General features: G+C 50.6%; 1 protein-coding gene across 5 annotated transcripts in view; it reads left to right on the top strand.

The window, feature by feature from the left end:
* Nucleotides 1-13,238, top strand: part of LOC116956437 (anoctamin-5-like) — an 84,165-nt gene that overhangs the window by 59,263 nt on the left and 11,664 nt on the right. For all 5 annotated transcript variants that reach the window (XM_032978053.2, XM_032978052.2, XM_032978051.2 and 2 more), the window contains 6 exons: nucleotides 251-396; nucleotides 3,232-3,306; nucleotides 4,363-4,588; nucleotides 4,995-5,164; nucleotides 6,379-6,476; nucleotides 10,080-10,213. In XM_032978053.2, the coding sequence (XP_032833944.1) occupies nucleotides 251-396; nucleotides 3,232-3,306; nucleotides 4,363-4,588; nucleotides 4,995-5,164; nucleotides 6,379-6,476; nucleotides 10,080-10,213 (849 nt within the window). The remainder of the gene's footprint in view (nucleotides 1-250; nucleotides 397-3,231; nucleotides 3,307-4,362; nucleotides 4,589-4,994; nucleotides 5,165-6,378; nucleotides 6,477-10,079; nucleotides 10,214-13,238) is intronic.

Raw genomic sequence — 13,238 nt, 5'->3', positions numbered from 1 at the left:
AATGGGAGACTATCACTATGTTGATGGGAGAGGTTAGGGGGATTAACAAGTTGAAGTCACGTCTATGTGCAACACACGCTGCGTCGCTGCCGACTTCGCCGTGAGAGGCAAGCGCGTCAACGCAAGAGAACCACCGCAACGGTGGTCGGAGACCCCGAGTTCGATTCCCGCTCGGGGTCCACCAACAGCAGTGGCACTTGCCCCGACAGTCCGCTGAGGCTACCCGGGGGACCTGTGTGCGTGCGCGTAGTGACGCTGTTCCTGGAGATGTGGAAGCGCTACCAGGCGACGCTGGACTACGAGTGGGACCTCGTCGCCACCGAGGAGGACGAGGAGCAGCTGAGGCCGGAGTACGAAGCCAAATGCACGCGGCGCAAGTACAACCCCATCACCCAGGCCAGTACTACACTACACGCTACACTACACGCTACACTACACGCTACACTACACACTACACTACACAAGTACAACCCCATCACCCCGGCCAGTACTACACTACACGCTACACTACACGCTACACTACACGCTACACTACACACTACACTACGTACTACACTACACAAGTACAACCCCATCACCCAGGCCAGTACTACACCACATACTACACTACATACTGCACTACACTACACGCTACACTACACACTACACTACGTACTACACTACACAAGCACAACCCCATCACCCAGGCCAGTACTACACTACACACTACACGCTACACTACGCACTACACCACGCACTACACCACGTACTACACCACGTACGACACTACACAAGTACAACCCCATCACCCAGGCCAGTACTACACTACATACTGCACTACACACTACACTACACACTACACTACACAAGTACAACCCCATCACCCAGGCCAGTACTACACTACACACTACACTACACACTACACTACACTACGTACTACACTACACAAGTACAACCCCATCACCCAGGCCAGTACTACACTACACAATACACTACACACTACACTACATACTACACTACACTACATACTACACTACACTACACGCTACACTACATGCTACACTACACACTACACTACATACTGCACTACACACTACACTACATACTACACTATACACTACACTACATACTACACTACATACTACACTACACACTACACTACACACTACATACTACACTACATACTACACTACATACTACACTACACACTACACTACACACTACACCACTACGTACTGCATTACACAGGTACAACCCCATCACCCAGGCCAGTGACTCTCCCACTATGCGACACCCTACACTACATGCTACACTACACTACATACTGCACTACACACTACACTGCACCCTACATTACATACTACACTACATACTGCACTACACACTGCACTACACTACATACTACCCTACACTACGTGCTACACTACATACTACACTACATGCTATACACAACACACGACAAGTACACGACACTACATGCTACACTACATTACATACCTACACTGCACTACATTCTACAGTACACACTACACTACACACTATATTACACTATACATACTATACTACACAAAGACAAAGATTCCCCGTGTAGCCTTCAACGGACCATTGGGGCAAGTGCTATTTGTGAGCAACTGCTAAGGCTGGCAGAGCGCACGAGGGGGTGGGTGGCCAGCACCATACCCTGCCGCCTTTGTCTTCCCAGTGGCGATGTTTACTACAGAGACCGCACCAGGTGCTCACACTCATTTACGGTTGGACCGACCTCGGGGAAGAACGCGAGCTGGAATCGAACTCGGGTCACTGGGTTCATAAACGCATTGCTTCCACCGCCGCACCACCAATGCCTTCTCATCACACGACACTACAGCAGGGACGTGGGGTCAGGGGGGTCAGGGGGGGGCAGAGCCTCGCCTCTCATACTCCAATGAAAATAGCTGTGACGAAAAGTACAAAAGTAATCAAATAAAATCGTCACTTTAACCTTTCGTGACTGCAGGAATTCATAGTCTTGGGTCTATTCGGTAAAGTCACGTGGATAGGCTCAAAGAGAATCGTCAAAAACAACAGAATACTACGGCGTTGCGATCGCAACGCAAGCGATCGTCTTCAGGAAGGAGAGGGGTTCGCTTCCAAGGGAAACTGTTGACAAAGGTTTGAAATGGGCGTCGCCCAAATGTCAGCAGCCAATGGCAATGCGAGCGTTCGGTGCTCGCTCGCGCGCGCGCGCGAGTGTGTGCGTGTTTGGCGATGGACTCGCCGATGTTGGGTGTGCTGATGACGGCCGTGGCCTTGGTTTGTGCTGCCAGGCTACAGAGCTCGTCTCCAGCAAGTCGTGGATAGAATATTGCGGCCTGAACCTTTGCATTAGTTCCGTCGTGGTGCTTGGGGTAAGAGAGACCGGAGAGACGGCACGCGCTGGGCGGGGGGGGTGGTGGTGGTGGTGGTGCGGTTGGCACGGACGTGGCCACGGTTGCGGCAGGGAGATGTTGACGACCTCGCCTGGTGTACGAGAAGGTCTGCTGCTGCTGCCGCTGCTCTATATATTTGGGGTTTGCATGTTCCTCTCCCCCTCTCTCCTCTGCCCGTGGTCGCGTGGATTTTTCTCTCTCTGGGGTCTTCCTCCGGTTATTCCGCCTCCACGTTGAGAATCGACGTCACGCGTTTACAGCATTTGGCTGCTGTTGTGAATTTCCACGCCATGGTGATGACAAGCCCCTTGGTTGAGCTACCATTTGCGATAGCCAAGTCGTTTCTAAAGAAAAGAGCGACGTAGCTCAGTTGGGCCCTTACCTGGTACAATGAAAAAGAGTTTACATTTTTTTTAATTTCGTAAAAAAGTTATTTATAGTTGAGCCATCTCTGGGTCTCTCTCCATGCCTTGCTGGGGTCGGGAGGGGGGGGGGGTCCATTTCCAGTTGCATCCTCTCTGCAATTCGTTTCTCTACTCCCGACGGTGCCGACGGTGCTGATGATTCTGGCGGTGGCAGTGCTGATGATTCCGGCGGTGGCGTTGCTGATGATTCCGGCGGTGGCGTTGCTGATGATTCTGGCGGTGGCGTTGCTGATGATTCCGGCGGTGGCGTTGCTGATGATTCCTGCGGTTCTTTCCCATGGGTTCCGGTTACGCTGATTGTTCTCTGACGGTGGCGCCGATGCTTCTGGCGATGCTGATGGTTTCTGGTTGTGGTTTCTGGTGCCGGTTGTGGTGGCGCTGCTGGTGCTGCTGGTGTTGGTGGGGGTGCTGTCCCATAGGCCCAGGACCCGTACATGCCCTGTGGCACGCTGGCTTGGCGAGCATGTGCCTCTGCCATCACCGTCATCTTCTGGGTGAGGAGAACTCTCGGTCTCTCACTGTCTCTCCATGTCTCTCTCTCTCTGCCTGTCTCTCCTTGTCTCTCTCTGTCTGTTTCTCCCTGTCTCTCTCTCTGTCTGGCTCTCACTGTCTCTCTCTCTGTCTCTCTCTCTGTCTGTCTCTCACTGTCTCTCTCTCTGTCTCTCTCTCTGTCTGTCTCTCCCTGTCTCTCCATGTATCTCTCTCTGTCTGTCTCTCACTGTCTCTCTCTCTCTGTCTTTCGTTGTCTCTCCATGTCTCTCTCTCTGTCTCTCTCTGTCTCTCACTGTCTCCCCATGTCTCTGTCTTTCTCTCACTGTCTCTCTCTCTGTCTGTCTCTCACTGTCTCTCTCTCTGTCTCTCACTGTCTCTCTCTCTGTCTCTCACTGTCTCTCTCTCTGTCTGTCTCGCTATGTCTCTCTCTCTCTCTGTCTCTCGTCTCTCACTGTCTCCCTCTCTCTGTCTCACTGTCTCTCTCTGTCTCTCCCTCTCTCTGTCTCACTGTCTCTCTCTCTGTCTCTCCCTGTCCCTCTCTTTCTGTCTGTCTCTCACTGTCTCTCCATGTCTCTCTGTCTCTCACTGTCTCTCTCTCTGTCTGTCTCTCACTGTCTCTCTCTCTGTCTCTCACTGTCTCTCTCTCTGTCTGTCTCGCTATGTCTCTCTCTCTGTCTCTCGTCTCTCACTGTCTCCCTCTCTCTGTCTCACTGTCTCTCTCTGTCTCTCCCTCTCTCTGTCTCACTGTCTCTCTCTCTGTCTCTCCCTGTCCCTCTCTTTCTGTCTGTCTCTCACTGTCTCTCCATGTCTCTCTGTCTCTCACTGTCTCTCTCTCTGTCTGTCTCTCCCTGTCTATCTCTCTGTCTGTCTCTCCCCGTCTCTCTCTCTCTGTCAGTCTCTCACTGTCTCTCTCTCTCTCTCTGTCTCTCGCTGTTAAAATAAAAAAAAAGTTACCAGTCAAGTTTGTTTAGTTTATACACGCGCACACACGCACACATATACACTGCCCACCGACCCACCCACCCACCCACCCCCTATCCGTCCGTCCGCGAGGTCAGATTCTGCTGGTGCTGGCGTCGATCGTGGGCATCATCGTGTACCGGCTGGCCGTCTTCTTTGTGTTGGCATCGCGCCTGCCCAAGGAGCTGACCAAGAACGAGGTGATCGACTCGTTCCTCACGCCTCAGATGGCCACGGCCATCACCGCCTCCTGCCTCAACTTCGCCATCATCATGGTGCTCAATTATTTCTACGTCAAGGTGGCTATCTGGATCACCGACATGGGTGAGGGGACCCCCCCCCCCCCCCCCCACCACCTCCTCCTCCTCTGTCTCGCTACCCTCCCCTACCTAACTCCATAACTCCCTCCCCTTCCCACCCTCTCCTCCTCCCCCACACCCCCTCTGCTCGCAAGCATGGCCTGCAAGTTCGTGAAGTGTTCCTCCTCCCGAGTCGTCACCCTCTCACTCTCTCCCTCCGAGTCGTCCCCCCTCCATCACTCTCCGAGTCACCCTCTGTCTCTCTCTACGAGAGCGATGAGCGTGTACCGTGCGGCGCGTGAATTAACATCGATATTAATATTCAATTATTATTATTATCATCGTCGTCATCATTGTTATTTGACACTGCATGCCAACGCTCTGCCCCGTCTGCCCACCGCCACCCACCGTGCCCTCCTCCCTCTGCGCAGAGATGCCCAAGACTCAGATCGAGTACGAGAACCGACTCACCATCAAGATGTTCCTCTTCCAGTTCGTCAACTACTACTCCTCCATCTTCTACATCGCCTTCTTCAAGGGCAAGTTCGTGGGGTACCCCGGCGGCTACATTTACCTCTTCGGCCGCTTCCGCAACGAGGAGGTGTGTGTGCGTGTGTATGTGTGTGTGTGTATATATGTGTGTGTGTGTATGTGTGTGTGTGTATGTGCGTGCGTGTATGTGTGTGTGTGTGTTTGTGGGTCTGCCCCGTGACCTGCCAGCGGGCGTTCGACACTCCATGTTGCCTTAAAGTGCATTTGACCTGCACAAACGCCGTGGTGAGGTCACCGCCACCTAGTGGCGAATTGCAGTTGTTGTTTTTGTGTCTGAGTGTGTGTGTGTCTGAGGAGCGGTAGTGTAGCGGTTAGAATGCTGCACTATGAACCTGGCGGCCCGAGTTCGATTCCTACGCACAGCCAACACCAGTGACAATTATCTGAACCGCTCCTGGGCCTCCCCTAGGTCGACTCACCCTTAAAAGAGTACCTGGTGCAGTGTGTAAACATCGCCACTGGGGAGACAAGGCGAGGTTTTGGCCACCCACCCCCTCGTGAGCTTTGCCGGCCTTCATAGGTGCTTGCTAACAGCACTTGCCCCAACAGTCTGTTAAAGGCTATACAGGGGATCTTTGTCTTTGTGTGTGTGTGTGTGATCCCAAGATTGAGTAAGCTGGCGGTGTGAGTTGGGGTGTGTGGGGCTGGTGGTTGAGTGAGTGAGGAAGTGAATCAATGGGTGAATGAGTGGTTGAGTGATGCGGTTGGTTAGATGGCGGGAGAGCTGAGTGGTTGTTGTGTGGCGGCAGTGGTGGTGCCTGTATATTTGGAGTCTGCGTCTCCCATCATCATCGCCACAGTGGCTAGGAGATGTTAACTACCTCGCCTGGTATACAGGAGGTCGTGGGTTCAACCCCGACCGTGACGCCTGCCGCTGTATATTTGGAGTTTGCGTGTCTCTCTCCCCGTGGTCACTGCGTGGATTTTTCTCCGGGTCCTCCGGTTTTTCCCCTCCACATTTAGAATCGACGTCACCACGCGTTAACAGAGTTTTGGCTGCTGCTATAAATGTCCACGTGATGATGATGCTGCTGAGCCACCACTTCGTTGATCTTTAACTCAGTTGGCCTTACCTGGTAAAATTTAAATAATTTTATTTTAATTTGCACAAATATTTGGTTGTTGCCTGCCTGCCGTGGTGGTGGTGCAACGGTGGTGGTTTTGCATTTGCCCACGGGAGCGGTGACACGATTGGGTCGTTCTGCTGCCTGACGTGGTGGTTGTGCCGTGGTGGTGGTGGTGGTGGTGGTTGTGCGGTTGCAGTGCGAGCCTGCCGGCTGTCTGGTGGAGCTTACCACCCAGCTCACCATCATCATGGTCGGAAAGCAGATCTGGGGTAACATCCAGGAAGTGGTCTTCCCGTGCGTAACACGCAATAACGTACACACACACGCAAACATACACACGTCTACCCCTCATGATGGCAGGAGCCAGAGCCAGTCCACTGGACCTCCTGAATACCACAGAGATCCAGGCGGTACCGGTCCAGCTTCTGACAGAGTGGCAGCCTCTCCTCCGCAGTGAGCGTTCGAACATTCCACGTGGCCACCCGCAGTGACTTTTTGATGTTTCTAAAGGAACCCCGAGGGTAAAGATTCAGTCTCCTGGCTCCACCAAATGGGGGTTGGCCAGGAGACGTCATAGACGCCTGTCCCCCCCGGAGCCTCTGGCACAAGCTTAGGTAGATATTTATTTCGTGGTTTAGTGGTCATTAATTGAAGGTGGAGGGGTTACCACCCCCTCGCTCCCATCCAGAGCCCCCTTTGGCCGCTGTGGTGGCCACATCTGCCATGAGGGGAATGGCCAATCGAAATGTTTGACGGTGGGGATGGTGTTCTTGGGGTCATAGGCAGCATTCCTCCTCCAAACACGGCGATTTGAGTTGATGCCAAAGAGCTCCAATTTGGGCTCAGCTGACCACAACACTTTCACCCAGTTGTCCTCTGAATCATTCGGAAGTTCATTGGCAAACTTTGGACGGGCATGTATATGTACTTTCTTGAGCAGGGGGACCTTGCGGGCGCTGCAGGATTTCAGTCCTTCACAGCATAGTGTGTTACCAATTGTTTTCTTGGTTACAATGGTCCCAGCTGCCTTGAGATCATTGACAAGACCCTCCCGTGTAGTTCTGGGCTGATTCCTCACCGTTCTCATGATCATTGCAACTCCACGAGGTGAGATCTTGCATGAAGCCCCAGGCCGAGGGAGATTGACAGTTCTTTTGTGTTTCTTCCATTTGCGAATAATCGCACCAACTGTTGTCACCTTCTCACCAAGCTGCTTGGCAATGGTCTTGTAGCCCATTCCAGCCTTGTGTAGGTCTACAATCTTGTCCCTGACATCCTTGGAGAGCTCTTTGGTTTTGGCCAGGGTGGAGACTTTGGAATCTGATTGATTGATTGCTTCTGTGGACAGGTGTCTTTTATACAGGTACCGAGCTGAGATTAGGAGCACACTCTTAAAGGGAGTTATCCTAATCTCAGCTTGTTACCTGTATAAAATACACCTGTCCACAGAAGCAATCAATCAATCAGATTCCAAACTCTCCACCATGGCCAAGACCAAAGAGCTCTCCAAGGATGTCAGGGACAAGATTGTAGACCTACCCTCTTAAAGGGAGTGCTCCTAATCTCAGCTTGTTACCTGTATAATAGACACCTGGGAGCCAGAAATCTTTCTGATTGAGAGGGGGTCAAATACTTATCTCTCTCATTAAAATGCAAATCAATTTATAACATTTTTGACATGCGGTTTTCTGGATTTTGTTGTTGTTAGTCTGTCTCTCACTGTTCAAATAAACCTACCATTACAATTATAGACTGATCATTTTTTTGTCAGTGGGCAAACGTACAAAATCAGCAGGGGATCAAATACTTGTTTCCCTCAATGTTCTACTATTACTACTGATGCTACTATTGCTACTGATGCTACTACTATTACTACTACTGCTGCTACTACTTTTACTACTACTATTACTACTGCTGCTACTACTATTACTACTGCTGCTACTGCTATTACTACTGCTGCTACAGCTATTACTACTACTGCTGCTACTACTATTACTACCGCTGCTGCTATTATTACTACCGCTGCTGCTACTATTACTACTGCTGCTACTACTATTACTACTGCTGCTACTACTATTACTACTGCTGCTACTACTATTACTACTGCTGCTACTACCATTACTACTGCTGCTACTACTATTACTACTGCTGCTACTATTACTACTGCTGCTACTGCTATAACTACTGCTGCTATTGCTACTGCTGCTACTACTATTACTACTGCTGCTACTACCATTACTACTGCTGCTGCTACTATTACTACTGCTGCTACTACTATTACTACTGCTGCTACTATTACTACTGCTGCTACTGCTATAACTACTGCTGCTACTACTATTACTACTGCTGCTACTACTATTACTACTGCTGCTACTGCTATTACTTCTGCTGCTACTACTATTGCTACTGCTGCTACTGCTATTACTACTGTTGCTACTGCTATTACTACTACTATTACTACTGCTGCTACTGCGATTACTACTACTATTACTACTACTGCTACTAGTATTACTACTGCTATTACTACTACTATTACTACTGCTGCTACTACTATTACTACTGCTGCTACTACTATTACTACTGCTGCTACTACTATTACTACTGCTGCTACTACTATTACTACTGCTGCTACTGCTATTACTACTGCTGCTACTGCTATTACTACTGCTGCTGCTACTATTACTAGCTGCTACTACTATTACTACTGCTGCTACTGCTATTACTACTGCTGCTACTATTGCTACTGCTGCTACTGCTATTACTACTGCTGCTACTGCTATTACTACTGCTGCTGCTACTATTGCTACTGCTGCTACTGCTATTACTACTGTTGCTACTGCTATTACTACTACTATTACTACTGCTATTACTACTACTATTACTACTGCTATTACTACTACTATTACTACTACTATTACTACTGCTATTACTACTACTATTACTACTGCTGCTACTACTATTACTACTGCTGCTACTGCTATTACAACTGCTGCTACTACTATTACTACTGCTGCTGCTACTATTGCTACTGCTGCTACTGCTATTACTACTGCTGCTGCTACTATTGCTACTGCTGCTACTGCTATTACTACTGCTGCTACTGCTATTACGACTGCTGCTGCTACTATTACTACTGCTGCTACTGCTATTACTACTGTTGCTACTGCTATTACTACTACTATTACTACTGCTGCTACTGCTATTACTACTACTATTACTACTGCTGCTACTGCTATTACTACTACTATTACTACTGCTATTACTACTACTATTACTACTGCTATTACTACTACTATTACTACTACTATTACTACTGCTATTACTACTACTATTACTACTGCTGCTACTACTATTACTACTACTATTACTACTGCTGCTACTACTATTACTACTGCTGCTACTACTATTACTACTGCTGCTACTACTATTACTACTGCTGCTACTACTATTACTACTGCTGCTACTACTATTACTACTGCTATTACTACTACTATTACTACTGCTGCTACTACTATTACTACTGCTGCTACTACTATTACTACTGCTGCTACTACTATTACTACTGCTGCTACTACTATTACTACTGCTGCTACTACTATTACTACTGCTGCTACTACTATTACTACTGCTGCTACTACTATTACTACTGCTGCTACTACTATTACAACTGCTGCTACTATTACTACTGCTGCTACTACTATTACTACTGCTGCTACTACTATTACTACTGCTATTACTACTGCTGCTACTACTATTACTACTGCTGCTACTACTATTACTACTGCTATTACTACTGCTGCTACTGCTATTACTACTGCTGCTACTACTATTACTACTGCTGCTACTACTATTACTGCTGCTGCTGTAACTGCCGCTGACCGCGCGTGCGCCCCCCAGGTGGGTGATGAACAAGCTGTCGAGCCGCAGCGCGCGCAAAGCGACCCACACGCGCATCCGCACTCGCTGGGAGCACGACTACAACCTTCAGGACCTGGGCCGGCTCGGACTCTTCCACGAGTACCTGGAGATGAGTACGTTGGCTTTCATCTTTATTGTTGTCATCACGACGGCCATGACGACTACGATGAAGACCACGACAACGTCAAGGACTACGACGAGGACGACTAGGGCTACGGCTACGACCAGAAACTTTATTCATTGTCTATCCCTGTGCGGCCTGAATGTTGGCCTTTGGTTTGTGTGGACCGCACGATGAACTTCCTGGGCACCGTACTGTAGCCAACCTGTGCGAATTGCGCCACGGTGGCTGGGAGATGTTATCTCCCTCGCCTGGTATGCAGGAGGTCGTGGGGTCGATGCTAACCCTAACGTCTGCTGCTGAATATTTGGAGCCTGCGTCTCTCTCTCTCTTGCCGTGGTCGCGTGGATTTTTCTCCGGGTCCTCCGGAGATGTCTTTAGAACTGCGTTTTGTTGTCTTTAGTTTGTTGTCCTTCCTTGCCACCTCTGATTAGTACGGTTGGCTACATACGGTGCGAAAGAAGTCCACACACACACACACACGTACACACACACGTGCAAAGATCCCCCGTGTAGCCTTAACAGCTTGTAGGGGCAAGTGCTTTTAGGGAGTAGCACTTATAAAGGCCGGTACGGCGCACGAGGGGGTGAGTGGCCCACACCACGCTGGCCGCCTTTGTCTCTCTCCCCAGTGGCGATGTTTACACATCGCACCAGGTACTCATTTGAGGCTGAGTCGACCTAGGGAAGGCCCAGGACCGGTTAAAATAATCGTCATCGGTGTTGGCCGTGAGCGGGAATGGAACCCGGGTCGCCAGGTTCGTAGCGCAGTGTAGCGCAAACCACTACACGACCGCTCCCCACACACACAACAACCACTATTCGCCACTAGGTGGCGATGACGTCACCACGGCGCTTGTGCCAGGCCAAATGTACTTAAAGGCCACGTGAAGTGTCGAACGCTCGCTGACAGGTCACGGAACGCACACACGCACACATACACACAAATACACACATGCACAAACACGCACACACGCACACAAATACACACAAATACAACAACCGCCATTCGCCACTGAGTAGCGGTGACGTCACCACGACGCTTGTGCCAGGCCATGTGCACCTTGAGGCCACGTGAAGTGTCGAACGCCCACTGGCAGAAGGTCACGGGGCAGACCCAAGTGCCACGGGTCGACTGACTGAGATGACTGAGATGGCTGGCTGATGCACCACCTGTGCCCCCTACTGTGCCAACCTGCTGTGCTTTAGCCACCCGGCGCTCCGCTCGTTGTTGTGAGCGTCACTCCTCCGCCCTCCATTGTTGTTGGAGGGCGACTGCCTCCAACTGCCCAGTAGCGTCCTTGACGAGCCTCCTCCACAGAGGCCGATCTTGACACCGCTGGTACCAGTCATCGGCAAGTCCACTCAGCTCCACGTTCTCCTCTACCACATCACTCCATCTCTTCTCTAGCCCGTGCCGCGCCCCGTTTAGCCCCCTCGATCCGGCCGAACAAAAGCTGTTTCGGCATGCGGTGGTTGGGCATGCGGGCTACATGACCCAGCCAAGGCAGCCTTGCCTGCCGGAGGAGCTCACCGATGGGACCTTGCCCAGAGCTTTCAAGGATTTGTGAGCTCCTCATACAATCCAGCCTGGTTAAACCCAGGATGGATCGTAGGCAGGCTAGCCTAAATGTTTCTAACCGGCGAAGATGTTCCATTAGGGGGGTCCACGTTTTGCAAGCGTAGAGAAGGGAGGAATGACCATGGCCGAGAAGATCTGAAGCTTAGTGCGGAGGACAGACCAGGTAGCTTCCACACAGCGTTACGTAACCGATGAAAAGATATCGCCGCTCGACTGATTCGGAGTGAGACCTCTGCTGTTAAACTGGAGCCGGTCATAAGCACACTGCCCAGGTATGGGAAACTCTCCACTCTCTCCACAACTGCCCCATCACCAATTGGGAGTTGTGGGGGTGGAGTGTCCGATGGTACAAAATACCCAGGCAGGTGCTTACTTTGGTTTGGCTGATGGTAAGGCCCCATCTCTTAGTGGCACGTTCCAGTCTCAGCAGCAGCATCTCTAACTCCTCCTCTGAATGAGCAGCTATTACCAAATCATCGGCATACAGAACGTGGTTGAGAAATAGGGAGCCATCCCTTGACCGCACCTGGGCATCAATCAGCCTCCCATTATATCTGTACCAAATGGAGATTCCCCCGGTACAGCTATTTAAGGCTTCATGAACTACGTGGTCAAAATAGATGTTAAATCAGTTTAACACGTAGGCTTTCGCGACCAATATTATTCATGTTAAATAATGTGGGAGCCAGAGGACATCCCTGTCGCACCCCAAGGTGTACAGGGAATGGCTCTGACTCCCGGCCACGTAGTTTTACCCGGGCCCACTCACCATCATGTAGGTCCTTAATGATCGTGAGCAGAGGGTCAGGGACTCCAAAAGCACGAAGAACAACCCAGAGCCCAGGCCTACTGATGGTATCATAGGCCTTGACCAGGTCAATAAAGCAGAGATGTAGGTCTTGCTGGAATTCCCTACACCTCTGCTGTAGCAGACGGACAGAAAATATGGCATCTGTGCAGGACCACCCTTTCCTGAAACCACATTGGGGCTCCTCAGCGTGCCTGGCAAGGCGATGTTGAATAATCCTTGCCAGGACCTTTCCCGGCACACTGAGGAGTGAGATGCCCCTGTAGTTGTTACAGTCTGTGCGGTCCCCCTTCTTAAAGAGGGGGACCACCAGGGCATCCTTCCAATCCTGCGGAACCTGTCCAGTGGTCCAGACTGTTCTTATGATGTCATATAGGGCAGTCTGTGCACAAACGCCACCCTCCCTCAGCATTTTGCTTGGGAGATCATCTCTGCCCGCTGCCTTTCCTGGTCTCAAACTCCGGATCGCCTTCAGTACTTCCTCAACAGATGGCACCTCAGCCAGCCACTCACAGGGGGTGACTTCCAATATTTGAGGCACCACAGCCTCAGCAGTGTCATCCCCACTTTGTGCCACGATGTTTTCCTGGCTGAGGGATTTTCCCTCCCCCAGGACCTCACAGAAAT

This window comes from Petromyzon marinus, chromosome 65 (assembly GCF_048934315.1).
Source record: "Petromyzon marinus isolate PM22_M1 ecotype Great Lakes invasive population chromosome 65, UKy_Petmar_22M1.pri1.0, whole genome shotgun sequence".
Classification (NCBI taxonomy): domain Eukaryota; kingdom Metazoa; phylum Chordata; class Hyperoartia; order Petromyzontiformes; family Petromyzontidae; genus Petromyzon; species Petromyzon marinus.
The sequence above is the reverse complement of the archived record's forward strand: the minus strand, read 5'-3'. Positions and strand labels throughout refer to the sequence as shown.